The 27314-nt window shown below is 43.2% G+C and overlaps 1 protein-coding gene across 1 annotated transcript in view; it reads left to right on the forward strand.

The window, feature by feature from the left end:
* The window catches only part of SLC6A5 (solute carrier family 6 member 5), a 127869-nt gene that overhangs the window by 73461 nt on the left and 27094 nt on the right, over positions 1-27314 (forward strand). Inside the window, exons 10-13 of the mRNA XM_077453610.1 lie at positions 541-653; positions 4116-4247; positions 6677-6776; positions 23785-23885. Coding sequence (XP_077309736.1) covers positions 541-653; positions 4116-4247; positions 6677-6776; positions 23785-23885 — 446 coding nt within the window. The remainder of the gene's footprint in view (positions 1-540; positions 654-4115; positions 4248-6676; positions 6777-23784; positions 23886-27314) is intronic.

Raw genomic sequence — 27314 nt, forward strand, 5'->3', positions numbered from 1 at the left:
TTGGGGATCCAGAACAATAACACACTGATACTTGGGGACCCAGAACAATAACACACTGACACTTGGGGATCCAGAACAATAACACACTGATACTTGGGGATCCAGAACAATAACACACTGATACTTGGGGACCCAGAACAATAACACACTGATACTTGGGGACCCAGAACAATAACACACTGACATTTGGGGATCCAGGAAAATAACACACTGATACTTGGGGGTCTCTGAACAATGACACACTGACACTTGGGGGTCCAGAACAATGACACACTGATACTTGGGGTCCAGAACAATGACACACTGATAATTGGGGGTCCCAGAACAATGACACACTGATACTTGGGGGTCCCAGAACAATGACACCCTGATACTTGGGGGTCCCAGAACAATGACACACTGATACTTGGGGGTCCCAGAACAATGACACACTGATACTTGGGGGTCCTAGAATGTTTCATGTATAATTTAGTCCCCAGTCTGTATAATCTGTATCGGAGATCACTGCCCTAATAACCGATTTCTTCCACATCCCCCCAGGACCCGGCATCGCGTTCGTAGTGTACCCCGAGGCTCTCACCCGCCTTCCTCTGTCTCCGTTCTGGGCGATAATATTTTTCCTCATGCTTCTCACTCTGGGGCTGGACACAATGGTAAGACCAGAGGAGCTCATTGGTCATCTCTGATTCTATGGAAATGTTTATCAGAAGACATTGATACAATTATATGTTGGATGTCCAATATTAGGAGATTGAGGGATTTGGGGAGACCTTCCCTGAACCTGCAGGATGAATATCAGAGGAAGAAGAGTAGAGGAGGAGGAGGGGGAGGAGGAGGAGGGGGGGGGAGGAGGAGGGGGAGGGGGAGGAGGAGGAGGAGGGGGAGGAGAAGGAGGAGGGGGAGGAGGAGGGGGAGGAGACTACACAAATCAGTTATTATGTTCAATGAATTAAAGTTACCAGTAGAGATGAGCGAACTTCTGAAAAGCATCGGCAAGTAGACACACATATGTAACTTTTATGACAATCGTTTCTTCTGATCGATACAATAAAGTGAAACAAACAATGTTTCTACCACTAGCCAGCTTCTGAAAGCATAACTAAAGTAATAACATTTTCATATTTGCTTAAAGTTTTATTTCCCACCAATCGTTTCATTCTCTTTCATGTAAATACTGGGATCTTTTAGTCCCCCTAAATATGTTAGAATTGTTTCATAGCTCCCCATCTTTATACATTTCCTTTACTCCCGCATCTACAATTCATTCCACTCTCTCAATCTCTGTGTGGTCACCTATTCAGATGCACTGAGGGCAGAAGGAACAGGTAATGATGAGTAATGAGCCTGAGTGAAAGAACACATCCCTGGCATCCCTTTAGACAATCATGTGTCCCCCCGCTGGGCACTGGATGGTGAAAACAGCTGTGTTGTGCTGATCACTTGCTTGGTCTTATAGAATGCAATCAAGCAACTGTTTGGGCAGACAAGTAATCTAAAGTACAATGGCCAGCTCCCTCCCTGGAACTTGCACAAATACAGGTTGCCCTGGGATGTGTTTTTTTTTTCTCACCTTCCATCCCTTTAGACAAAATTAAAATATAATGAATAAAAGATCCTTAAAGTTCTCCAACTTAATATTCAGTATATTCTATTTAAATATTCCATATGTACATTCCCATTGAGGAGTAATTGCCAACGCATTTAACTTAAAATGACAACCAAGCAACTGATCAGCACCGGCTAAAGTCTACACCATTCAATGGCCAGCAGGGAAGAACATGCTTGTCTAAAGGGATGACAAAAAAAAAACACCTTAATAAAAACCTGGCTGCGACTCCACTCCTCAATCCCACTGCAATTTGAACTTCTTAAATGATGAGCCTTGGAAACACTCCAACACTCTATAAAGAGACAACGTTTATAGAGTGTTGGAGTGTTTCCAAGGCTCATAATTTATTTGGAAGATCAAATTGCAGTGGGATTGGGGAGTGGAGTCCCAGCCAGGTTTTTATTAATGTGTCGTTTTTTTTTGTCATCCCTTTAGACAAGCATGTTCTTCCCTGCTGGCCACCGGATGGTGCAGACTTTAGCTGTGTTGATCCCGAAGCAAAGTCTTTTAGGATCAAATCTAGCGACTGATGGGCAGACTGCCCCGTTAGCCTAAATTTAGGATCGAGTCCAGTTCTAACCAAAAATTGCACTCAAGAAACAATGATGCAAAAATATGCAATTTCTCTGTAATATTACTACTACTACTAATAATATAATAATAATAATTTATAATAATAATTTATAATAATAATAATAATTTATATTAATAATAATATTAATAATAATAATAATAATAATAATAATAATAATAATTTATAACAATAATAATAATAATAATAATTTATAATAATAATTTATAATAATAATAATAATAATAATTTAATACTATTTAATAATTAATTATTATAATAATCAATAACAATAATGTAATAGTAATATTACTTTGTTTTAGCCCCCATTCACACCGGTGCGACTTGTCATGTGATTTGACAGTTCCAAATTGGCATGACAAGTCGCACCCTATGGCCAACTATGGAACTGTTGATATCGCCATCACTCATGTCACAGCGATTACGAAAAAGGTTCCTGCGCGACTTTTTACTGATTTCATTGCGACTTGCATGGACTTCTATTAAAGTGTTTGTTACCCCCCAACACTTCATATTCCCGATATGTGGCTGCTGTCCCATGTACATGTACGAGAAAGTCTCCTGTTCTCTTTGTATTGCTTCCATTGTGTCAAATCCCTGGTGTTCCCGCTAGTCCCTCTGCTTTCCTATTGTAAGCTAGCCACACTGGGCGGGAGAGCACAGCATGGTCAGTTCTGTAGTTATACTGGGAACTCCTTATGTTCTCCTCCAATAATCAGGCTTGTCCTGACATGCCCCCCCCCCCCCCCTGCTGCAGAGCTCTTCACTGGGAAGATCAGTGTGCTGCTGCTCCCCCTCCCCCCTCCAGCTCGTATGTAGCTGAAAACAGAAGGAATGTGATCACTTATAAAAAAAGGGAAAAAAGACATTTATAATTTTTTTTTTTTTTAGATCTATACAATTTTTTTTTTTTTTTTAGATCTATACAAATTTTTTTTTTTTTTTTTTAGATCTATACAAAAATGTTTTGCCTTTCATCTCTTTTTTAAATTGAATGGGATGTTTTACAAGGCGATCCTTAGTTTACAATAATTTTAAATAAAGTCGCAAGCCGCAAAAATTGTTTAAAAAAATAAATAAAATAAAAACACAAAAAACTGATACAGAGAAAAAGTCGCAAAAGCCGCAATGAAATCGGCATCGCAAATTGCACTGATGTGCAGCTTTGAAAGCGCGCTGAAGTAGCGCAATTTCAAAGCCGCACCAGTGTGAACCAGGGCTAAGATTTCAACTTTCTAGAAAATGGACAGCTTGTATTGTGAATGTACAGTACCTGAGAAACACAAGGCTGTTAGTCAGTTACCCAGAGGAAGCCAACAAGCATGCAGGCAGCAAGGAACTTGCTTTTTAAAATCCCAGCATGCATTGCAAACCAATTGTTCTGAAAGCATGGGGTAATGAATGTTCATTTGTAAAAACAAAGATTAAAAAAAAGAAAAGAAATAAAAGGTAAATGAAAAAAATATATCGATCAGAAAAAAACGTATTATTTTTCTTTAAGGGTCTGGCATTCTACACATTCTACACATTCTACACATGCCAAACGGAATCAGTGGAATACGTAGGCATGTACACAATATAGCACATTTACATTTTTTACATTACTTTTTTTTATTTTTAATAACCACACTTTGTATAGTAAAGTTTTTTTTTAATGCAAGCTCCCTTTTAAAGAGTATGAGCATGTTGTTGTTGTTGTTGTTTTTTTTGTTGTTGTTGCTGTTGTTTTTTGTTGTTGCTGTTGTTGTTTTTGTTGTTGTTTTTGTTGTTGTTGTTGTTGTTTTTGTTGTTGTTGTTTTTTGTTGTTGTTGTTGTTTTTGTTTTTTGTTGTTTTTTGTTGTTGTTGTTGTTGTTTTTGTTGTTGTTGTTGCGGTGTTCACTATATTATAATTTTTTTTTATCTCTTCTCCTCAGTTTGCCACCATTGAAACCATAGTGACCTCTGTTTCTGATGAATTCCCCAAATACCTTCGTACCCACAAGCCTCTGTTCACCTTAGTGTGCTGCATCGCGTTCTTCATAGCGGGATTCCCCATGATTACCCAGGTCAGTGGTGACGTTCTATAACCCAATAATATGAGCGTTTACTTCATTGGGTGGGCATTGTGTTCATGGGCTGGACCCACAGCGTGCAATCAGACTGAGTGGTTTGTTAGTCATAGTTACATAGTTAGGCTGAAAAATAAAAAAAGAGACACAAGTCCATCTAGTTCAAATGATAAATAAAAAATAACTAGAACATCTCTGTATACCTAATCCTATACAGTACTCATAGTTAATCCAGAGGAAGGGCAAAAAAAAAAAAAAAAAAAGCCCAATTTTGCTCCAGTGGGGAAAAAAAATCAATTCCTCCCTGATTTCCAGAAGGCATTCATATACACTATATTGTCAAAAGTATTGGGACGTTTGCCTTTACATGCACATGAACTTTAATGGCATTCCAGTCTTAGTCCGTAGGGTTCAATATTGGCTCACCCTGTGCAGCTATAACAGCTTCAACTCTTGAAGGATTTACCCCCTTCCTGACCAGAGCGCTTTTTGCGATTCGGCACTGCGTCGCTTTAACTGACAATTGCGCGGTCGTGCGATGTGGCACCCAAACAAAACTGACGTCCTTTTTCCCCCACAAATAGAGATTTCTTTTGGAGGTATTTGATCACCCCTGCGGTTTTTATTTTTTGCGCTATAAACAAAAAAAGAGACAATTTTGAAAAAAAAAAACGCAATATTTTTTACTTTTTGCTATAATAAATATCCCCAAAAAATATATAAAACATTTTTTTCTTTAGTTTAGGACGATACGTATTCTTCGACATATTTTTGGTAAAAAACAAAACAAAAAAAACGCAATAAGCGTTTATTGATTGGTTTGCGCAAAAGTTATAGTGTCTACAAAATAGGGGATAGATTTATGGCATTTTTATTAATATTTTTTTTTTACTAGTAATGCCGGCGATCTGCGATTTTTATCGTGACTGCGACATTATGGCGGACACGTCGGACAATTTTGACACATTTTTGGGACCATTGGCATTTATAGAGTGATCAGTGCTATAAAATTGCACTGATTACTGTAAAAATGTCACTGGCAGTGAAGGGGTTAACCACTAGGGGGCGGGGAGAGGTTAAGTGTGTCCTAGGGGCGTGTTTCTAACTGTCTGGGGGATGGGCTAGCAGTGACACGACACTGATCATAGCTCCCGATGATGACAGGGAACAGACGATCGGTGTCCTGTCACTAGGCAGAACGGGGAGATGTTGTGTTTACATCGGCATCTCCCCGTTCTTCAGCTCCGTGACACGATTGCGTCCCGCGGGCACGGGCACGGAGCTTGCGGCACGTTACTTTGCCCAGCCGTGCCATTCTGCCGATGTATATATACAGGCGGCGGTCGGCAAGCGGTTAAACTTTTCTGGGAAGGCTGTCCACAAGGTTTAGGAGGGTGTCTATGGGAATGTTTGACCATTTTTCCAGAAGTGCATTTGTGAGGTCAGGCACCGATGTTGGACGAGAAGGCCTGGCTCATAGTCTCCGCTCTACTGCAGGCCAGTCAAGTTCCTCCACCCCAAACTGGCTCATCCGTGTCTTTATGGACCTTGCTTTGTGCACTGGTGCACAGTCATATTGGAACGGGAAGGGGCCATCCCCAAACTGTTCCCATATAGTTGGGAGCACGAAATTGTCCAAAATGTCTTGGTATGCTGACGCCTTAAGAATTCCCTTCACTGAAACTAAGGGGCCAAGCCCAACCCCTGAAAAACAACCCCACACCATAACCCCCTCTCCACCAAATGATTTGGACCAGTGCACAAAGCAAGGTCCGTAAAGACATGGAGAAATGAGTTTGGGGGTGGAGGAACTTGACTGGCCTGCACAGAGTCCTGACCTCAACCCGATAAAACACCTTTGGGATGAATTAAAGGGGAGACTGTGAGCCAGGCCTTCTCATTCAACATCAGCACCTGACCTCACAAATGCACTTCTGGAAGAATGGACATACATTCCCATAGACACACTCCTAAACCTTGTGGACGGCCTTCCCAGAAGAGTTGAAGCTGTTATAGCTGCAAAGGGTGGGCCAACTCAAACAAATGAAAAAGGTTGTACGTACACTTTGGAAAAGTTCATCAAAAAATTCACATAGCTGAATGAATGAACTGGTGCAGATTGTATAAAACTGCAAGCAATATATATTTTCTGTGAATGGGGAAAAATCAAATGTTCTCTGGCTATATTCTTTGTCATTTGAATGTGTGAATGTGGACAATACTACATTATGGCCACTAGATGGTGCTGAGTATCACAGGATTTAAGTGTGCTCTTTAGCTCCATCTAGTGGACAGAATGTAGTATTTTACACATTCGCACATTAGAATTGCAGAGAATATAGCTGGAGAGCCTTCAATTCTACTTTATACATCAAGTGATTGGGCCAAATGTTTTTTTTTTTTCCCCAATGCTTTGTCACTTGCAGGGTGGAATTTACATGCTGCAGCTGGTGGATACGTACGCCGCGTCATATTCTCTCGTCATCATCGCCATCTTTGAGCTGGTTGGGATTTGTTATATTTACGGTAAGTGGGGATGAGCGAAACTGCCTGGATTTGGTTTGCAAACAGCTTTGCAAATTTAGCTTAAAGTTTGTGAATTTTGTTGCAAAGTCGGGTGTGTGTGTGTGTGTGTGTGTGTGTGTGTGTGTGGGGGGGGGGGGGGGGGTGCCACAAAAGACAAGGCAAGAGGATGAGATGCCACGCTCTACTGCCCCATACACACGGTCCGAAATTCAGCCGGAAAAAGTCTGATCGGATTATGTTGTCGGAAAATCCGATCCTGTGTGGGCTCTATCGGACTTTTTCAATCGGAATTTTCTGACGGGAAAAGTTTGAGAGCTGGATCTAAAATTTTCCGACAACAAAATCCAAATCGGACTTTTTCCGATCGTGTGTAGAGAATTTCCGACGCACAAAGTGACACGCATTGCTCAGGAAAAAAAAAAAAATTTGGAGAGGAAAGCTATTGGCTACTGGCCTCTACGTAGTCCCGTCATACGTTTTTGCACGTCACCTCGTTCCGAACGATCGGATTTTCCCGACAACTTTGTGCCGACCGTGTGTACGCAACACAAGTTTTTCGCGCCAAAACCCGTCGGAATGTCCTACCGTGTGTATGGGGCATAAGAGAAACAACCCAGGTGTAGAGAAGAATGAAGCGGCTTCATGCTGACTCCGTCAGACGCATTTAACCCTGCCTATGACTAAGTCATATGACTAAGCCCGGTGGGTGGGGCTTTAAATGTGTACACTGAGCCAGGACAGGCTTTCCTAGCATTAAAGCGAGTCACTGGAGCATTACAGGATGACATCTTGGAGGGCCACTCACAGTTCGTTTGGGTCATGGTCAAAATATACGGCAAGCCTGGCACTGCCATGGGGGGACATTGACTAATGCTAAAATTACGAAAAAAAAACCCCACTAACAATATGACGGCTGTGAGCCCACCCTTTTGTAGAATGGGGGGTGCAGGATTATCCATTCCTCGGCACTTGTGACTCACCTTACCAGGGAAAAGGCTATGCCCCACATTAAAGCGGAGGTCCACCCTAAAGTGGACCTTCCGCTCATTGGAATCCTCCCCCCCTCCGGCGCCACAATTGGCACCTTTCAGGGGGGAGGGGGGTGCAGGTACCTGTACAGTACAGGTATCTGCACCCACTTCCGGGATAGCTCTCTGCGGAAAGGGGCGTAGATTACACCCCTTTCCGAAAGTCCCCCGCTGCCTGCTGGGAAACACACGGATACCAGAGGCAGCGGGTACATCCTTATTACGCAGCGCGATTCGCGCATGCACAGTAGGGAACCGGGAAATGAAGCCGAAAGGCTCCACTTCCTGATTCCCATACCCAAGATGGCGGCGGCAGCACCCGAGAGATGATCGAGAGATCGGCTTCGGGTGCCGACATCGTGGGCGCGCTGGACAGGTAAGTGTCCTTATTTTAAAAGTCAGCAGCTGCAGTATTTGTAGCTGCTGACTTAAAAAAAAATAAAAAAAAACGGCGGACTCCCGCTTTAATGGCCGTTCCTTATTTATGTTGGTTTGTGATTCTGGAACTCTGTGAGTCCCGGGGGATTCGTCATGAACCCATGGTAGCGATAAACCCAAACCTCATTCCCAATGGTAAGCATAGAAATAATAGGTTGGGCCTGAAACACACGTTTCCGCTGTAGTGCATTGCGGTAACGCATGTGTTACCTTAATGCATGTTATGTGTTAGCACATCATGGTTTATTTTGGTTTCTTGTTCGCAGCGCCTATCCAGTGCGTTTTCTACATCCATACAGTACTTCACTATTCCTTCTTTGTCTTCCACATATGAATTTGATTGAGTGCCTTTGAATATTTATGGAAACCACCACTGTGAGAGGCTCCCGAGAAGTCCTTGTGTCCCACAACTGATCCTATTGATCTCAGCTTTTCTGACCCCAGACTGCAAAGCTGTGGGTCCATGCCATTTGTTGAGTGGGGTCACAACAGGGGAGTGTGGCACACGGCACCGTTCTAATTTGTGGAGCGCAGGAAACAATATTGGAGCACCTATGCACTTTTTGAGCACTTAGCACAATATCATTTGTGTAAATTATTTTTTACAATGTTCAATATGGTCATTTATTTGCACCTATTCACTATAGCCTGCAAGTGCTGTTATTATTGATCCTTCCCGACCCCCAATATCTGCTGTACTCAGGGGACTGTCCCCAGTACTGATCCCAACTCCCATATCTGCCTGTACTCAGGGACTGTCCCCAGTACTGATCCCAACCCCAATATCTGCCTGTACTCAGGGACTGTCCATGGTGCTGACCCCGTCCCCAATATCTGCCTGTACCTAGGGACTGTCCATGGTGCTGAACCGACCCCAATATCTGCCTGTACTCAGGGGACTGTCCATGGTGCTGAAACTGACCCCAATATCTGCCTGTACCTAGGGACTGTCCATGGTGCTGAACCCGACCCCAATATCTGCTGTACTCAGGGGACTGTCCCCAGTACTGATCCCAACCCCAATATCTGCCTGTACTCAGGGACTGTCCATGGTGCTGAACCCGACCCCAATATCTGCCTGTACTCAGGGGACTGTCCCCAGTACTGATCCCAACCCCAATATCTGCCTGTACTCAGGGACTGTCCATGGTGCTGAACCCGACCCCAATATCTGCCTGTACTCAGGGACTGTCCATGGTGCTGAACCCGACCCCAATATCTGCCTGTACTCAGGGGACTGTCCATGGTGCTGAACCAGACCCCAATATCTGCCTGTACTCAGGGGACTGTCCCCAGTACTGATCCCAACCCCAATATCTGCCTGTACTCAGGGACTGTCCATGGTGCTGAACCCGACCCCAATATCTGCCTGTACTCAGGGACTGTCCATGGTGCTGAACCCGACCCCAATATCTGCCTGTACTCAGGGGACTGTCCCCAGTACTGATCCCAACCCCAATATCTGCCTGTACTCAGGGGACTGTCCATGGTGCTGAACCCGACCCCAATATCTGCCTGTACTCAGGGGACTGTCCCCAGTACGGATCCCAACCCCAATATCTGCCTGTACTCAGGGACTGTCCATGGTGCTGAACCCGACCCCAATATCTGCCTGTACTCAGGGGACTGTCCATGGTGCTGAACCAGACCCCAATATCTGCCTGTACTCAGGGGACTGTCCATGGTGCTGAACCCGACCCCAATATCTGCCTGTACTCAGGAGACTGTCCCCAGTACTGATCCCAACCACAATATCTGCCTGTACTCAGGGACTGTCCATGGTGCTGAACCCGACCCCAATATCTGCCTGTACTCAGGGGACTGTCCATGGTGCTGAAACCGACCCCAATATCTGCCTGTACTCAGGGGACTGTCCATTGTGCTGAACCAGACCCCAATATCTGCCTAAACTCAGGGACTGTTCATGGTGCTGAACCCGACCCCAATATCTGCCTGTACTCAGGGGACTGTCCATGGTGCTGAACCAGACCCCAATATCTGCCTGTACTCAGGGACTGTCCATAGTGCTGAACCCGACCCCAATATCTGCCTGTACTCAGGGACTGTCCATGGTGCTGAACCCGACCCCAATATCTGCCTGTACTCAGGGGACTGTCCATGGTGCTGAACCAGACCCCAATATCTACCTGTACTCAGGGACTGTCCATGGTGCTGAACCCGACCCCAATATCTGCCTAAACTCAGGGACTGTTCATGGTGCTGAACCCGACCCCAATATCTGCCTGTACTCAGGGGACTGTCCATGGTGCTGAACCAGACCCCAATATCTACCTGTACTCAGGGACTGTCCATGGTGCTGAACCCGACCCCAATATCTGCCTGTACTCAGGGGACTGTCCATTGTGCTGAACCAGACCCCAATATCTGCCTGTACTCAGGGACTGTCCATTGTGCTGAACCAGACCCCAATATCTGCCTAAACTCAGGGACTGTTCATGGTGCTGAACCCAACCCCAATATCTGCCTGTACTATCTCTATCTATCTTTTATCTTTCTGTCTATCTATATAGTATTAATGCAAGAGAGTGTTTCAGTGCCATTTATTCTGAATGCACTCAAATGCAATAAGGCCAAAAAAAAAAAGCTACATGCCCATTTTTATCCATTACTGTGCATTGGCAGCCTATTCCAGATAAAAGGTCTTCCTTAATACAGAGCACATTATGTGCATTAGTCAGTTGTGTTGTCACTCATTTTCAGTGGTACCCCAGTGCACTATGGCTCCAACACACGGGTTGCAGAATGCCACAATCGTGCTTTGTGATGTGCTGCATGTTCATATTTTTTTGGTACCTTCCAGTTTAGGAATAGGCTGCCTCAACACATCCCATGTTAAGACTGCTAGCATCCCATAAAAGTCCTGCTAGCAGCATATTTGGAGCGGTGAAGGAGCGGTGTGTACCGATCCTGCCCATTGAAATCAATGGGGCAGCGTGGCTATACCACCGGCAAAGCGATGCTGCAAAAAAAATGACTGTTCCAATACTCCTACCAGTGCCAGGAAAAGGTCATCCAGCGCACAGATCAAAGATACTAAACTGCGCCCCCTCCCTCCCCTATAGGGTTAGCAGTGATGTTGCTGTCACTACTCCTGTCAGCCTTGTAACAGATGCAACTGGCACAGGGCGCCCCCACCCCTGCAATAAACCATTGCGCCCAGGGCAACCACACGTCCTGCCCACCCCTTGTTCCAGGAGAATGTTTGTAATCCAAAGCACTCGCATATCAAAGCGAGTTTCCCCATAGGAATCAATGGAAATTAAGATAATTCGTTCCGCAATGACTTCTATTACATGCAATACCGCATGTGGCCAGAGGTGGGGGGGGGGCGCTGGAGAGCCTCGGAAATACTCGGGGAAAGCTCGGCTGAACTGGGAAAGCTCAGAAACACTCGGGAGTGGAGCATTTCCGATTGTTTCCAAGTGATTCAGAGAATTTCCTAACGGCTCCGAATCGTTCCGTGTGTCCCTGGCGCCCCCCCCTGCACCTCTGGCCAAATGCGGTACTGCACACCCCTTTAGCTTGAATTCTGCTTGTTTTGCGAGACAACACTCGCAAATCGGGTCAGGATTTAAAAAAAAAAAGTTGCTCGTCTTTCAAAACGCTTGTTAACCACGGTAATCGTAAACCAAGGTTCCACTGTAAATAAATCCTGTATAATAATAATAATAATAATAATAATAATAATATAATACAACATGCTACAGAAAAATGGCAGTTGATCACACACAGGTCGCCGACTCACTGGGTCAAAAAACTAAACATGGTAATGTAATATGGCTTGAGACATGTTTCGCTCCCTGGTGGCCTTATCAACAATTAAGTCCACTAGGGGGCGAAATGTGTCTGAGGGACCTCACCTGCAGGTGAAGAGCAGAGCTGAAACCATTTTACATAACCCGTTTTCCTTTTCATCACAGTGATTTGGCGTCCTGGGTGCGATCTTTTGCTATATTTCCAGAGTCGCTTTAATGTTAGAATAAAAAATGTTGCTGACAATAGACATGTACCATTCGTTACTTGGACAAATGTTCGTTTTTTTTCCGGAAATTTAGATGTATCAGAATATCTGAATTAGAATAGTACCAAATTTAAATTAATCTGAAATAACAAGAAATAATTCTGACAAAATTCAAATAATTTTCAAATTGTTTTCGAATACATTTTTGAATTCCAATAGTTTTCAAATTCAAAAACTTTTTGAACTCAAATAGTTTTCCAATTTTCAAAGAGAATAAAATAAAATAGAAAATAAAGGAAAAAAATTGACTAGAAATGAATACAACAGGAAATAAAATAATTAAATATAATAGTGTAAAACAGAACACAATAGAATAGAGAATAAAAGAGCAGAATAGACTAGAATATAATAGAAACAAATATAATAAAATAACATAGACAGAATATATCCATCTTCTCAAATTCGAATTTCAAAATAGAATAAATTAGAATTTGAACACATAAGAAGAGAAAAGAATAGAATAGAAAAAAAATAGAAAGAATATAGCCATTTCCAAAAACTCAAAATAGAATCATTTTGAATTTGAATAGAATAGAAAAGAATAGCTTAGAATAGGAAGATGGTTATATTCATTCTATTCTTTTTCATTGTGTTGTTTTCTTCTATACTATTGTGTTATTTTCTATTCTATTCAACTCTATTCTAGCAACAGAATAAAATAGAATAGTGCAATTTCAAGTGCACTTTGCACTTGTAGTTTGCACTTGTATTGCAAAGTAGATTTGCCTTTCGTAAATAACCCCCATTGTCCTTTATCTGATCCAAGCTATAAATCTGGTTTGCCTATATGTTTCATTTATAATGTGGAAGTGTTATACCGCGCTAATAACTCAAATATGATACAAATAGCGGGGACAAAAAAAAACATGAGGTATAATCATGCAAAACATAAATAATAAAAAAAGGGGAAGTCCTGCTTAAAAAATTCAAATTGAAATATATATACGGTATATGACAAAAAGTGACAATATGAATATATATATATACATATACATATATACATATATATATATATATATATATACATATATATAGTGCCCCAGGATGACGTCAGGTGTGACGAAACATGTAGGGAGGAGCGACATGATGACGTCACTGCGTGTACGCAGGTCCCGGAAGCAACGGGCTGCCATTGAGAGCCGGCCGGCTCGATCTATTCTAAATGCTGATTTTATACAACTTAATTGTAAGTGCAATTTCGTTTTTTACCTTAATAAAAAAATAAGGATTTACACTATACAAGCCCTTATTTTTTCATGGGGAACTATTGAACACATTTCTATATGAGGATATCCATTGGTGAAGATTGCTGATAATTTAAGTTTTAATTCTGTATGGTATTGTGTGTGTGTCTCACATGAAGTTGCAGCAAAGTTTTTGATTTATTTCTTTATTTCTTATTTCTATTTTTTAAATCATTCATTGTTTCACAGATAGCGCAGTATTTTAATTTTGTTACATATGTATGTGTGAAAAATCAATTACACATGTGTGAAGTAAAGCTGATAAAAATATAATATAAACGTCTCTCTCTCGAGAGATGAGTATAATAAAGTGCCAAATTAACTTCTCAGAAGAATATAGAAATAAAGTGCAACAATGTCCACAAACATGACAGATCCAGCAGGATGAGATATTCCAGGGCTTTCACCACCACCGGGAAAGATTGAGATCTCCGTGTGAAAATAATTCAATAAGTGGGGACTCTTTACCAGAAGGAGTGGACCTACTGTGGTAGTGAGGTCGGAAACGCCGGCAGAAATAGCCCTCTGCGGGAGTCTAAAGATGTGTCTTGTCCCCAGGACCCGCTGGCAGTCTGAAGACGTCCCGTGTGACAAAACATGTCGGGTCGGAGCTATTAAGCGCGATTTCTTATTTTTTATCATTTATAAAGTGGTCACATCTACTCATTGTATTACGGTGGTTTTATGTCTATTAGTCATTCCGCTAGATGTGTGTAAATGCTGCAGTTATTCCCAGTTCACTGTAATCTTTTCCATGCACTAACTAGCGCAGTATTTTTTTAATTTTGTTACATATATATGTAGTGCAAAGTGGATTTGGCTTTCGTAAATAACCCCCCAATATCTCACTAAACTTAACTAAATCTAAATGAATTAATAGTAATTAATCTGAACTCGTTACTGCACCCAGAACGACTTTGCAGTTGCGTCAATGGTAAAAAACGAGCGGCGGTATTTGATACCTTACAGAGGAAATCTACAGCGCGTTTTTTTTTTTTTTCCAATGACGCAGAGCACTTTTGCCCCAACCGCCAATCGTCATCTTTGGCTGGAAGTGGAGGATTTCACCACATCGCCATCTGGGAGGCCCTTTAAATATACAGTGAAGACTGCCTGCCTTACGGAGAGAGAGATGCTATTTTGGTTTTTACGACCGTCGCTTGCGTTAAAGACGGAATCATCTTCTGTTTACTGTTCCCAAAAGGAGAATTAGGCTCATTAGAACACATATGAGCAAAAAAAAAAAAAAAATGCAGCGCCTTGCCAAGAGAGAGACTTCACGATCGCCTTATTTACACAGATTAAACTCCCATTACACTATCACATGGAGCCATTATGAGGGAATTACGTCTGCGATTTTTATTTCTTCAAGTAACACTGCTGTAAAAGGGTCTGTGACATGACAGTGAGCTCCGGTATAGTGCTAAGCCTCGCACACGCGCGATCGGATTTTCCGACGGGAAATGTTGGATGTCAGGCTGTCGGCGGTAAATCCGACCGTGTGTACGCTTCCATCGGACAAGTGTTGTCGGATTTTCCGCGGACAAATGTTGGATGGCAGGTTTTCAAATTTTCCACGAAAAAACAAATGTCTGTTGTCGGATTTTCCGATCGTGTGTGTGTGTACACAAGTCCATCGTACAAAAGTCCAAAGTACAAACAACGCATGCTCGGAAGCAAGGACGAGCCGGAAGCGGTCGGTCTTTGTAAACGAGCGTTCGTAATGGAGAATTAACATTTGTGACGCGGCAAATTATGAAATCTCCAAATGCAGCGCACAATTCTCTTCTTCTTTAACGGGATAATAATGACGCTGCTTTGCTGGTGATACTGATGGAGTTATTGCAAACTAATTTTCAACATTTTTTTTTTTTTCTAATGATATCAAGAATAATATTATTATGTTTTTTTTTTGTTTTGTTTTTGGGCAAATTACCACAACACCATTATCCCGTAGTTTTTAACCACTTCCCGACCAGTGCATGCCGATGTACGTTGGCAGAATGGCACGGGCAGGCATATTGGCGTACAGGTACGTCCAATCTTTAATGCCGCCCTGCCATCGTGGGTGCGCCGCCGGCAAAAACACAAATAAACAGCATCTCCCCGTTCTGCCTAGCAACTAGTGACGCTGATCTCTGCTCCATGTGATTGGAGCAGAGATCAGTGTTCACTAAATGAAAGCCCAACCCCCTCACAGTTGGTAACACACCCCTAGGAACACTTAACCCCTACACTGCCACCCACTGTCGCAGTCACAATAAAAATCGCTGATCGCCGCCATTACTAGTAAAAAAAAAATATTAATAAAAATTCCATAAAACTATCCCCTATTTTGTAAACGCTATAACTTTTGCGCAAACCAATCAATAATCACTTATTGCGATTTTTTTTTTACCAAAAATATGTAGAAGAATACGTATCGGCCTAAACTGAGGGAAAAAAATGTTTTATATATTTTTGGGGGATATTTATTATAACAAAAAGTAAAAAATAATGCGTTTTTTTTAAAAATTGTCACTGTATTTTTGTTTATAGCGCAAAAAGTAAAAACTGCAGGGGTGACCAAATACCCCCAAAAGAAAGCTCTATTTGTGGGGGAAAAAGGACGTCAATTTTGTTTGGGAGCCACGTCGCACGACCGCGCAATTGTCAGTTAAAGCGACGCAGTGCCGAATCGCAAAAAGTGGTCTGGTCTTTGGCCAGCAAAATGGTTCGGGGCTGAAGTGGTTAAGATCAAAGATACAGCTCTATGTTGGTGTCCCGTGTTAATTTTACATTGTATTTTTTTTAAATGTAACTGCCGACTCCGAAACTGTAATTTGAAGTAAAACACAAAGCCAAGTATTATTCTACACAATTTATTTATTGTGCATTAAAAAAAGAAAACAAATAAAATTAGACATGATATCTGCCAATAGAACTTAAGGCGGAGGTCCACCCTAAAGTGGACCTTCCGCTCATCGGAACCCTCCCCCCCTCCGGCGTCACAATTGCCACCTTTTAGGGGGGAGGGGGGTGCAGATACCTGTACAGTACAGGTATCTGCACCCACTTCCGGCTTTGATTCTGCAGAAGGTACGCCCCTTTCCGCAGAATCTACGCCCCTTTCCGAAAGTCCCCCGCTGCCTGCTGGGAAACACACGGATCCCAGAGACAGCGGGGACCATCCTTATTGCGCAGCGCGACTCGCGCATGCGCAGTAGGGAACCGGGAAATGAAGCCGAAAGGCTCCACTTCCTGATTCCCATACCCAAGATGGCGGCGGCAGCACCCGAGAGACGATCGAGAGATCGGCTTCGGGTGCCGACATCGCGGGTGCGCTGGGCGGGTAAGTGTCCTTATTTAAAAGTCAGCAGCTGCAGTATTTGTAGCTGCTGGCTTTTAAAAAAAAAAAAAGGCGGAACTCCCGGCGGACTCCCGCTTTAACCAAAAAGTGCATTCAAAAATATAGAAAATATAACAAATCAAATCATTATTATTCAACCAAAAAAATTATGGAAAAGTAATAACTCCGAGGCCAATAATAAATAACACGTCATCTCCTCCAATTCCGCAACATGTCTGGTTGACAAACAGCCATTCAGAAACAAACTGAAAAGCACGAAATGAAAAACGCAAAACACTCAAAATCAAAACTTCTACTATCATGAAATTAGCAGAAGGAGCCCAAAGGGTGGCGCTAAAGAGCTGAAAAACAACGTTCGTGTTTGTTGGCCGACAATTGTGTGGCCGCGTGCATGCAAGTCGAGTTCTGGCCAATGCCCTTTGGACAAAATTCCACAGTTTTGTTGGCCAACAATCCGATCGCGTGTACGAGGCGGCACAGGGATATACAGGACAAAAGGCAGAAACGTTTTCTTTTTTTTGGGGAATTCCTTTATTTTTCAAAAAGTTGCAGGTTACAATCAGATAAAAAGAAGGAAAAACACAGCATATTCAAATGACAATAACCAAGAGGGTCACACAATTAGATCCACAAGCCAACACGCCTAGCAGGACACGGTAGGTATGATCAGATATAAGTATAAAAAAAAATGTGATAGCGCTGCTACAATCTGACAAATAATACATAAATCCAATAATATGCAATAAACGCAAGTGCTGAATAAATATACAATCCAATAGTAAATGTTTAAAAAAGTTGATTGAAACAAAAAATATTATAGAATATGTTTCAAATTACACTGTGAGGGAAAAAAAAAGCGATTCTCAAGTAAAAAAATGTAAATAAATCCAATATTAATGTGCAATAAATGAATGTGCTGAGCACGCATGCGCATGTGATGATCACCGGTAACCCCAGACCGACATGCAAAAATATAAAGTGCCTTATATTTTTGCATATCGATCTGGAGTTGCCGGTGATCATCATGGAGGCAACCTTTAAAGAAGAAGTATACGAGGTGCAAAGCGTGCATAAGTGTAACTTGAAACACATTGTATAATAAGAAGATAATTTGTTTCAATCAACTTTTTTTTTATACATTTAATATTGGATTGCATATTTATTCAGCACATGCATTTATTGTATATTATTGGTTTTATGTATTATTTGTCAGATTGTAGCAATACTATAACATTTTTTAGATATTCATTCATTGTTGTTTTGTGATAACATCCTGGTGATAGCAGCAGCTAGATTTATTGCACACGGTTTATGTGTCTGCGTTTATTTGTACTTTTACGTTCACACACCACTAGGTGGCAGCGCACAACTACAACATATCTTATGATCAGATATAACAATAGAAACAGTCATTTTGTTGGGTATGATCCATGCCACATGCTGCGTTCTGCTGCAGTGTCCTGTTGGGAATAGACACAGAATGAACAGGCTGCATTTCATCTGTTGAGAATCTCTAGAGAAGCCCATTGCAGCCCTCTCCGTGATTTCTTGCACAACAATGTATCAATGGATATACATTGTTGTGCAACCATCTGTATCAGATGTTCTGACTTGTTTTGGATCAGAGATCCACTGACAATGAAAATCTTTCCCAAAATAACTTTCAGCCCTTTCCAATGGATAGATGATGTACAGTATAAGGAGTAAAAGGCACACAAAACAAGGGGGTGGTGCGGCATCTGTGATGGTGGCAGAGGTCAGGGTAACGGAAAGAAAGGGATTTTGTGAATGAAGATTATTCTCTTTTTCACACTAAATAAGTCACTGTGGGGGGGGGGGGGGGGGGGGGGGGGGGTTTACATAGGACCTCCTTCTTCGGGGATACAGGACATAAAAATGTAACAAACTGTATAAAACTGGATATGCATAACCACCCTGTTATGTTTTTTCTGTTCTGCAAATTGGCATAATAGAAAAAAAAAAAAAAATAATAGTCTTATATTACATAATATATAGATGGCACTTCACTTTGCTACTCTGCAAATCTCTCCTCCGGCACACACACACATTGGTCTTTTCTCCTGTATCCCTCCTCCAGCACAAACATATTGCCCTTTTTTTATGTATCCCTCCTCCAGCACACACATTGGTCTTTCCCCTTTATCCCTCCTCCGGCACAAACGTATTGGCCTTCCCCTGTATCCCTCCTTCAGCACACACACACATTGGTCTTTCCCTGTATCCCTCCTCCAGCACACACATTGGCCCTTTTCCTGTATTCCTCTTCCAATACACACAAATAGATATTTCCCTGTATCCCTCCTCCAGCACACATATTGGCCTTTCCCTATATCCCTCCTCCAGCACACACTCATTGGTCTTTCCCCTTTATCCCTCCTCCGGCACAAACGTATTGGCCTTTCCCTTTATCCCTCCTTCAGCACACACACACATGGGTCTTTCCCCGTATCCCTCCTCCAGCACACACATATATTGGTCTTTCCCTTTATCCCTCCTTCAGCACACACACACATTGGCCTTTCCCCGTATCCCTCCTCCAGCACACGCATTGATCTTTCCCCGTATCCCTCCTCCAGCACACACATAGGGCTTTTTCTTATCTCCATCCTTAAGCATACACACAAATTGGCCCTTTTCTGTATCCCTCCTCCAATACACACAAATAGATATTTCCCTGTATCCCTCCTCCAGCACACATATTGGTCTTTCCCTATATCCCTTCTCCAGCACACACTCATTGGTCTTTCCCTGTATCCCGCCTCCAGCACACACACATTGGTATTTCCCTGTATTTCTCCTCCAGCACACACACATATTGGTCATTCTCCTGTATCCCTCCTCCAGCACACACACACACACATTGGTCTTTCCCCTGTATCCCTCCTCCAGCACACATATTGGTCTTTCCCTGTATCCCTCCCCCAGCACACATTGGTCTTTCCCTGTATCCCTCCCCCAGCACACATTGGTCTTTCCCTGTATCCCTCCTCCAGCACACATTGGTCTTTCCGTGTATGCCTCCTCCAGCACACACACATTGGTCTTTCCCTGTATCCCTCTTCCAGCACACACACACACATTGGTCTTTCCCTGTATCCCTCCTCCAGCACACACATTGGTCTTTCCCTGTATCCCTCTTCCAGCACACACACACACATTGGTCTTTCCCTGTATCCCTCCTCCAGCACACACATTGGTCTTTCCGTGTATGCCTCCTCCAGCACACACACATTGGTCTTTCCCTGTATCCCTCTTCCAGCACACACACACACATTGGTCTTTCCCTGTATCCCTCCTCCAGCACACACATTGGTCTTTCCCTGTATCCCTCCTCCAGCACACATATTGGTCTTTTCCCTGTATCCCTCCCCCAGCACAAACACATTGGTCTTTTCCCTGTATCCCTCCCCCAGCACACACACAGATTGGTCTTTCCTCTGTATCCCTCCCCCAGCACACATATTGGTCTTTTCCCTTTATCCCTCCTTACAGCACACAGACATCCACCTTTCCCCAGTGCTTACATTAGTCTTTCTCCTCTCTCCTGCACCTAATGCCCCCTGTCATATCCCTTTCCTGCATATACCACCCACCAAGGCTGTCTTTAACATAGGGCAAAAGGGGCAACTGCCCTGGGCCCAGTCCTTGTTGTGGGGCCCAAAGCAGCCCCTTGACCTGCACTGCCTGCAAATAGTTGATAAGTGGATTCAGGAGGACCCAAGAAAATGTTTGCCCAGGATCCAATCAATATAAAAGTCGGCCATGCCACCCACTGTTGTACCCTCTGCACTCCTCTCCCGCATATACTGCCCTCTGTCATACCCTCTGCACTCCTCTCTTGCACTTATTAGCCGCTTTCATATCCTCCACACTCTATGAATTCATATAATACCATCTCAGACATTTCTTTAGCATTTGTTTGTTATATCCACAACCTTTCCACTTCGGGATCAGGCACACTTTTGCTATAAAAAAATAATAATACTTTTTATACTTCCTCTATCCAGCAGAATAAACATATTCCATTAAGAAAATACTGAACTGGATTCTTCAATTCTACCACTAGGTGTCAGAGTGGTGCTTGTTTTTTTTTTTTTTGAATGCTCATCCAAATGCACGGCGGAGCAGTAAAACATACATGTAGTGTGCATAATACTACTACTAATAATAATACATAATGTTTTAAGACAGTTTCCAATAAAACCACAGGGCAGAGTTCTTTTTTCTTTCTTTAACTTTTCTTTATTTTTTACAAACAACATGAAAACACATCAAACACACATGTAAATGCAGCTCGCATGTGCATAAATGCAAGAATAGACATGCATTAATAACATGTAAATCCACCGTCATGAAATGTGAATGTACCCAGTGATTGTTTAGCGGTATTGAACAATGATATCTCCTGTATCTTCTGCGCTAATGATGGTGTCGTCCTCTCCTTTGACCAGTAGATGGCACTACCGTCTCTTTTACTTATTCTGATCAGGGTGTTTAGTTTTTACTGACTTTGTTACCAATTCAGGCCTTGCAACTGCAGGTCTGAACAGGAGACAGCTAGCTTTATAATGCTTCGCATCTTGTACTGGCTGCGGGTCCCGCTCTGATCGAGGTCCAAATAGAGAGAAGTATGATTCATTTCTCTCTGTATTTATATATTGAACCTGCCCTACATTACAGATTGTTTTGTGGGATTGTAGGTTCATGAAATAGCAAAAGATATACACTATATTGCCAAAAGTATTGGGACGCCTGCCTTTACACACACATGAACTTTAATGGCATCCCAGTCTTAGTCCGTAGGGTTCAATATTGAGTTGGCCCACCCTTTGCAGCTATAACAGCTTCTGGGAAGGCCGTCCACAAGGTTTAGGAGTGTGTCTATGGGAATGTTTGACCATTCTTCCAGAAGCACATTTGTGAGGGTAGCAGTGATGTTGGCTTACAGTCTCCGGTCTTATTTTATCCAAAAGGTGTTCTATCGGGTTGAGGTCAGGACTCTCTGCAGGCCAGTCAAGTTCCTCCACCCCAAATTCACTCATCCATGTCTTTATGGACCTTGCTTTGTGCACTGGTGCACAGACATGTTGGAACAGGAAGGGGCCGTCCCCAAACTGTTCCCACAAAGTTGGAAGCATGAAATTGTCCGAAATTTCTTGGTATGCTGACTCCTTAAGAGTTCCCTTCACTGGAACTAAGGGGCCAAGTCTAAAAAAACAACCCCCACACCATAATCCCCCCCTCTTCCAAATTATTTGGACCCGTGCACAAAGCATGGTCCATAAAGACATGGATGAGTGAGTTTGGGGTGGAGGAACATGACTGGCATGCACAGAGTCCTGACCTCATCGTGATAGAACACCTTTGGGATGAATTAGAGCGGAGACTGTGAGCCAGGCCTTCTCCAACATCAGTGCCTGACCTCACAAATGTGCTTCTGGAAGAACGGTCAAACATTCCCATAGACACACTCCTAAACTTTGTGGACGGCCTTCCCAGAAGAGTTGAAGCTGTTATAGCTGCAAAGGGCGGGCCAACTCAATATTGAGCCCTATGGACCAAGACTGGGAAACCATTAAAATTCAGTTCTGAGATCATTCAGCTGTAGTGTTATAATATTGGTCAAAGATACCTCCTACTGTATATATAATAGGTCAGCGGTTCCCAACCATTGGGTCATGGCCCATTAACGGACCAAGGCCTCCTACCTCCCAGGCCTTCAGTCATCTGCAGATCCCCTAACCTCTCACAGTGCCTCCAACCTCCCATAGTTGTCAAACATGCCCCTTAATCTCCCTCACTGTCCTCGGGCCTCCTGAGAGGTCTCAGGACCCACAGTGCCCTCAAGTTCCCATAGTTGTCAACCATGCCCCTCAATCTCCCGCACTGTCCTCAGGCCTCCTGAGAGGTCTCAGGACCCACAGTGCCCTCAAGCTCCCAAAGTTGTCAACCATGCCCCTCAACCTCCCACACTGTCCTCAGGCCTCCTAAGAGGTCTCAGGACCCACAGTGCCCTCAGAGTTGTCAACCATGCCCCTCAACCTCTGACACTGTCCTCAGGCCTCCTGAGAGGTCTCAGGACCCACAGTGCCCTCAAGCTGGCTGCAGACCCTCCAGCCCCCCCCCTACTGCCCCCAACCTTCCACACTGCTCTCAGACCCCACAGTGCTTTTCAGCCTCCCACCTTGCTGCAGACCCTCCATCTCACCATACTGCCCCCCACCTCCAACAGTGTCCCATATTGCCCCCCCAGTACCTGCAATACATGCCAGACTACCACAATGCCAATGGAAAGCCTCAAGCCACCTGGAGAAACCCACAGCCCCTCCTAAGTCCCCCCATCCCTCACAATTGCTCCCAGCTACAGAGCGACCATGTCTGCTGCACAGCCATGAACCTCCCTGCATCCATCCCAGATTAGCACTCAGTTACATCCAGAGCCTTTGAGCATTTTAATACATCTTCTGCATTGCCATACTTTTATTTTGTTATTATTAACTATTAACCTTTTTTGTTTGTACTGTTTGGGCATGAAAGGTTTTGGAAGAATTTTTTATTGGCCCTTGTCTCAATAAGGTTGAGAACCCCTGTGCAAGGCTACCAATGGAGCTGCTTTCTCTTTTCTGACCACTGGATGGCACTCTTGTCTCTTACTTTATACTGATCAGAGTTTACTGTGACTTTTTTTTTGTCCTCTTGCAGACTTGAGAAGTGGAACTTGCTGTTCCTTTTCCCGAGTTCCTTCGGCACTCACAGATAAATATTAATGTTGTCACGATGACCCTGTATGTGTGCGCATGCAGACATCTGCAGCGCGCTGCCCTGTGAAGTCTTCCCAATGTTTGTTTCTTTTGGATTGTCACTTCTGCTTTGTTTGTCACTTCAGGTCTGCAGAGATTCTGCGAGGACATTGAGATGATGATCGGATTTCAGCCCAATCGCTTCTGGAAGGTTTGCTGGGCTTTTATCACACCAACTATTTTAACTGTAAGTAGAATTTGTGCTTTACATTTTTAAAAATTTTATTTTTATAAGCATTTCATAAAAAAAAAAAACATTTTTTATCCACTTGCCCACCGGGCAATTATACCCCCTTCCTGCCCAGGCCAATTTTCAGCGCTATGGCACTTTGAATGACAATTGCGTGGTTGTATAACACTGCACCCCATATGATGTTTTATCATTTTTTTTTCATGCAAATAGAGCTTTCTTTTGGTGGTATTTAACCACTTTCAGACCGGACCATTTTGCTGGTCAAAGACCAGACCACGTTTTGCGATTCGGCACTGCGTCGCTTTAACTGACAATTGCGCGGTCGTGCGACGTGGCTCCCAAACAAAATTGACGTCCTTTTTTTCTCACAAATAGAGCTTTCTTTTGGTGGTATTTGATCACCCCTGCGGTTTTTATTTCTTGCGCTATAAACAAAAATAGAGCGACAATTTTGAAAAAAAACGCATTATTTTTTACTTTTTGTTATAATAAATATCCCCCAAAAATATATAAAAAAACATTTTTTTCCCTCAGTTTAGGCCGATACGTATTCTTCTACATATTTTTGGTAAAAAAAATCGCAATAAGCGATTATTGATTGGTTTGCGCAAAAGTTATAGCGTTTACAAAATAGGGATAGTTTTATAGCATTTTTATTAATAATTTTTTATTATTTTTTTTTACTATTAATGGCGGCGATCAGCGATTTTTATTGTGACTGCGACATTGTGGGGGACCCATCGGACATTTTTGACACATTTTTGGGACCATTGTCATTTATACAGCAATCACTGCTATATAAATGGGCGGCATTGAATATTGGACGTACCTGTATGCCAATATGCCTGCCCGTGCCATTCTGTCGACGTACATCGTCGTGCGCTGGTCAGGAAGTGGTTAATCACCGCTGAGGTTTTTATTTTTTGCTAAACAAACAAAAAAAGGCTGAAAATTTTGAACATTTTTTTTTTCATATTTTGTAATAAAATTTTGCAAACGTAATTTTTCTCCTTTACTGATGGCCACTGATAGGCTGCAATAATGGGCACTGATAAGGTGGCACCGATGGGCACTGATGCAGCGGCACTGATGAGCATTGATAGGCGGCACTGATAGACAGCACTAATAAGCTACACTGATGAAGAGACACTGATTGGCAGCACTGATGGGCACTGATAGGTGGCATTGATGGGCACTGATTAGCAGTACTGATGAGCACTGATAGATGGCACTGGTGGGCACTAAGGGGGCCGATGTCTGTCTAACAGAAGCCGGTTAACACCCTTTTCACACTGCCGCTCCTCCACCGCTGCTCCCCATTGAAATCAATACTACCAGCAAAACGGTGCTCTGGCGGCATTTTGCGGGTGGATTTAACACCTTTTCGGCCACTAGTGGGGGGTTAAAACAGCCTTACTAGTGGGCAAATAGCATAGCTAAAACTACGGTAAAGCGGCACTAAAAATTGCGCCACTTTACTGCCAACGACCGGGGTGGCTCGGTGTGAAAGCCGTCTAAAGGCTTCTTTTCTTCATGCTAACCACAACCGGCTTCTGTTAACTTCCATGATCAGCTGTCATTGGCTGACAGCTAATCACGTGGTAAAGGGCCCGTTGTGATTGGCCTTTACCCTGCTCTGTGGTCCTTGGGCCTCAGCAATTAGGGAAAGCAACAAGTGGTTAATTAAAATGTATTTGCTATTGCAAGGAGGCTATGTTACAGCATGGACAGGTGACAGGTCTACCTTATAGAGATATTAGGGTCCATTAGACCCCCCAATGTTCCCTGTTCTCCACTGCAGCTAATCAAGCACAGGTTGTGCTTAATTAGCTGCATCCTCGGCTACAGTAGCCAGGCAATGACAGCTCTGGACCTAGAAGTGACAAAATAATCAACAGTTCCGGCGGTGGGGGGGGGGGGGGGGGATTAGGGACTGGAGAACAGGGCTTGCCCTCCTAATCACTGTAAAAGTGATCAGGCAGCTGTAGAGCCACCTTGATCACTTTTACTAAATTGAAGATTCTTAGCTTAAAAAAGTAATACCGAGCTCTGGGCCGCAGCTGCAGCCATGAGCTTGCCTTAACCACTTTAGATCCAGGACGCTTTAAAACAGCTTCAGGACATCGATTGGATTTAGGAGCCTACATCTAGGCAGGAGCAGCTAGCTAGTCTGCCACTAGGTGGCTCTGTGCCGGAATAGTGTCTTGTTACAGCAGACAGTGTCATCAGGTGCTAGGCCCCTTTTAGGTAGAGCCCTCCTGTAGTGGTATCATGGGTGAGTTAGAGCCCAGTTATAAGCCAGGACAGGGGAGCCCTAGTGCGCTTGGGGCATGGGAGCTAAACACCCCACACGAGTGATCATTCTTACAGGTGTCGGGAGGGGGCACCCCACTCCTGCCGCCCTCCGGTGCTTCTCTGGGCTCCCCCGTGCCATTGGGGACCTGGAGAAACAATCCGCCACCGGATGACGAGCATAGAGATTTCCGGTGACCAGATGGTCACCAGTCATCGTTGGAGGCTCAGGCGCAACGTTATGACGTCACGTCCAGGCCACGTTTGTAAACAAAGCCACGATCGTGACTGGAAAGCATGGGATCGTTAATTTTTTTTTGATCTGATGCTTTCCAGCCTGGAAGAGAGATATGGGGTCTCATAGACTCCATATCTCTCCATAAAGAGGACCTGTCATGCACTATTCCTATTACAAAGGATGATTACATTCCTTGTAATAGGAATAAAAGTGATCAGAACATTTCTATTAAAGAGAAAGTGTAAAAATAAAAAAAAAAGTAAAATAAACAATACCATTTTTTTTAAAGCACCCCCCCCCCCCGTCCCGTGTGCGCCCGCACAGAAATGAACACACACGTAAGTCCCGCCGACGGGATGATTACATTCCTTGTAATAGGAATAAAAGTGATTAGAACATTTCTATTAAAGAGAAAGTGTAAAAAAAAAAAAAGTAAAATAAACAATACAATTTTTTATAAAGCACCCCCCCGTCCCGTGTGCGCCCGCACAGAAATGAACACACACGTAAGTCTTGCACACATATGTAAATGCCATTTAAACCACACATGTGAGGTATCACCGTGTGCATTAGAGTGAGAGCAATAATTCTAGCACTGGACCTCCTCTGTAACTCTAAACTGATAACCTGTAAAAAAAAAAAATAAACCGTTGCCTATGGAGATTTTTAAGTACTGAAGTTTGGCGCCATTCCATGAGTGTGTGCGCAATTTTAAAGCGTGACATGCTGGGTATCTATTTACTCGGTGTAACATCATCTTTCACATCATACAACAAAAATGGGGCTAACTTTACTGTTTTGTTATTTCTTAATTCACGAAACATGTTTGAAAAATTGTGACGCAAATACAGTGCGACGTAAAAAGTTGCAACGACCGCCATTTTATTCCCTAG

The sequence above is a fragment of the Lithobates pipiens genome, unplaced genomic scaffold, assembly GCF_037356315.1.
Source record: "Lithobates pipiens isolate NorthernLeopardFrog02 unplaced genomic scaffold, aLitPip1_a1.2 Scaffold_24, whole genome shotgun sequence".
Taxonomy (NCBI): Eukaryota; Metazoa; Chordata; class Amphibia; order Anura; family Ranidae; genus Lithobates; species Lithobates pipiens.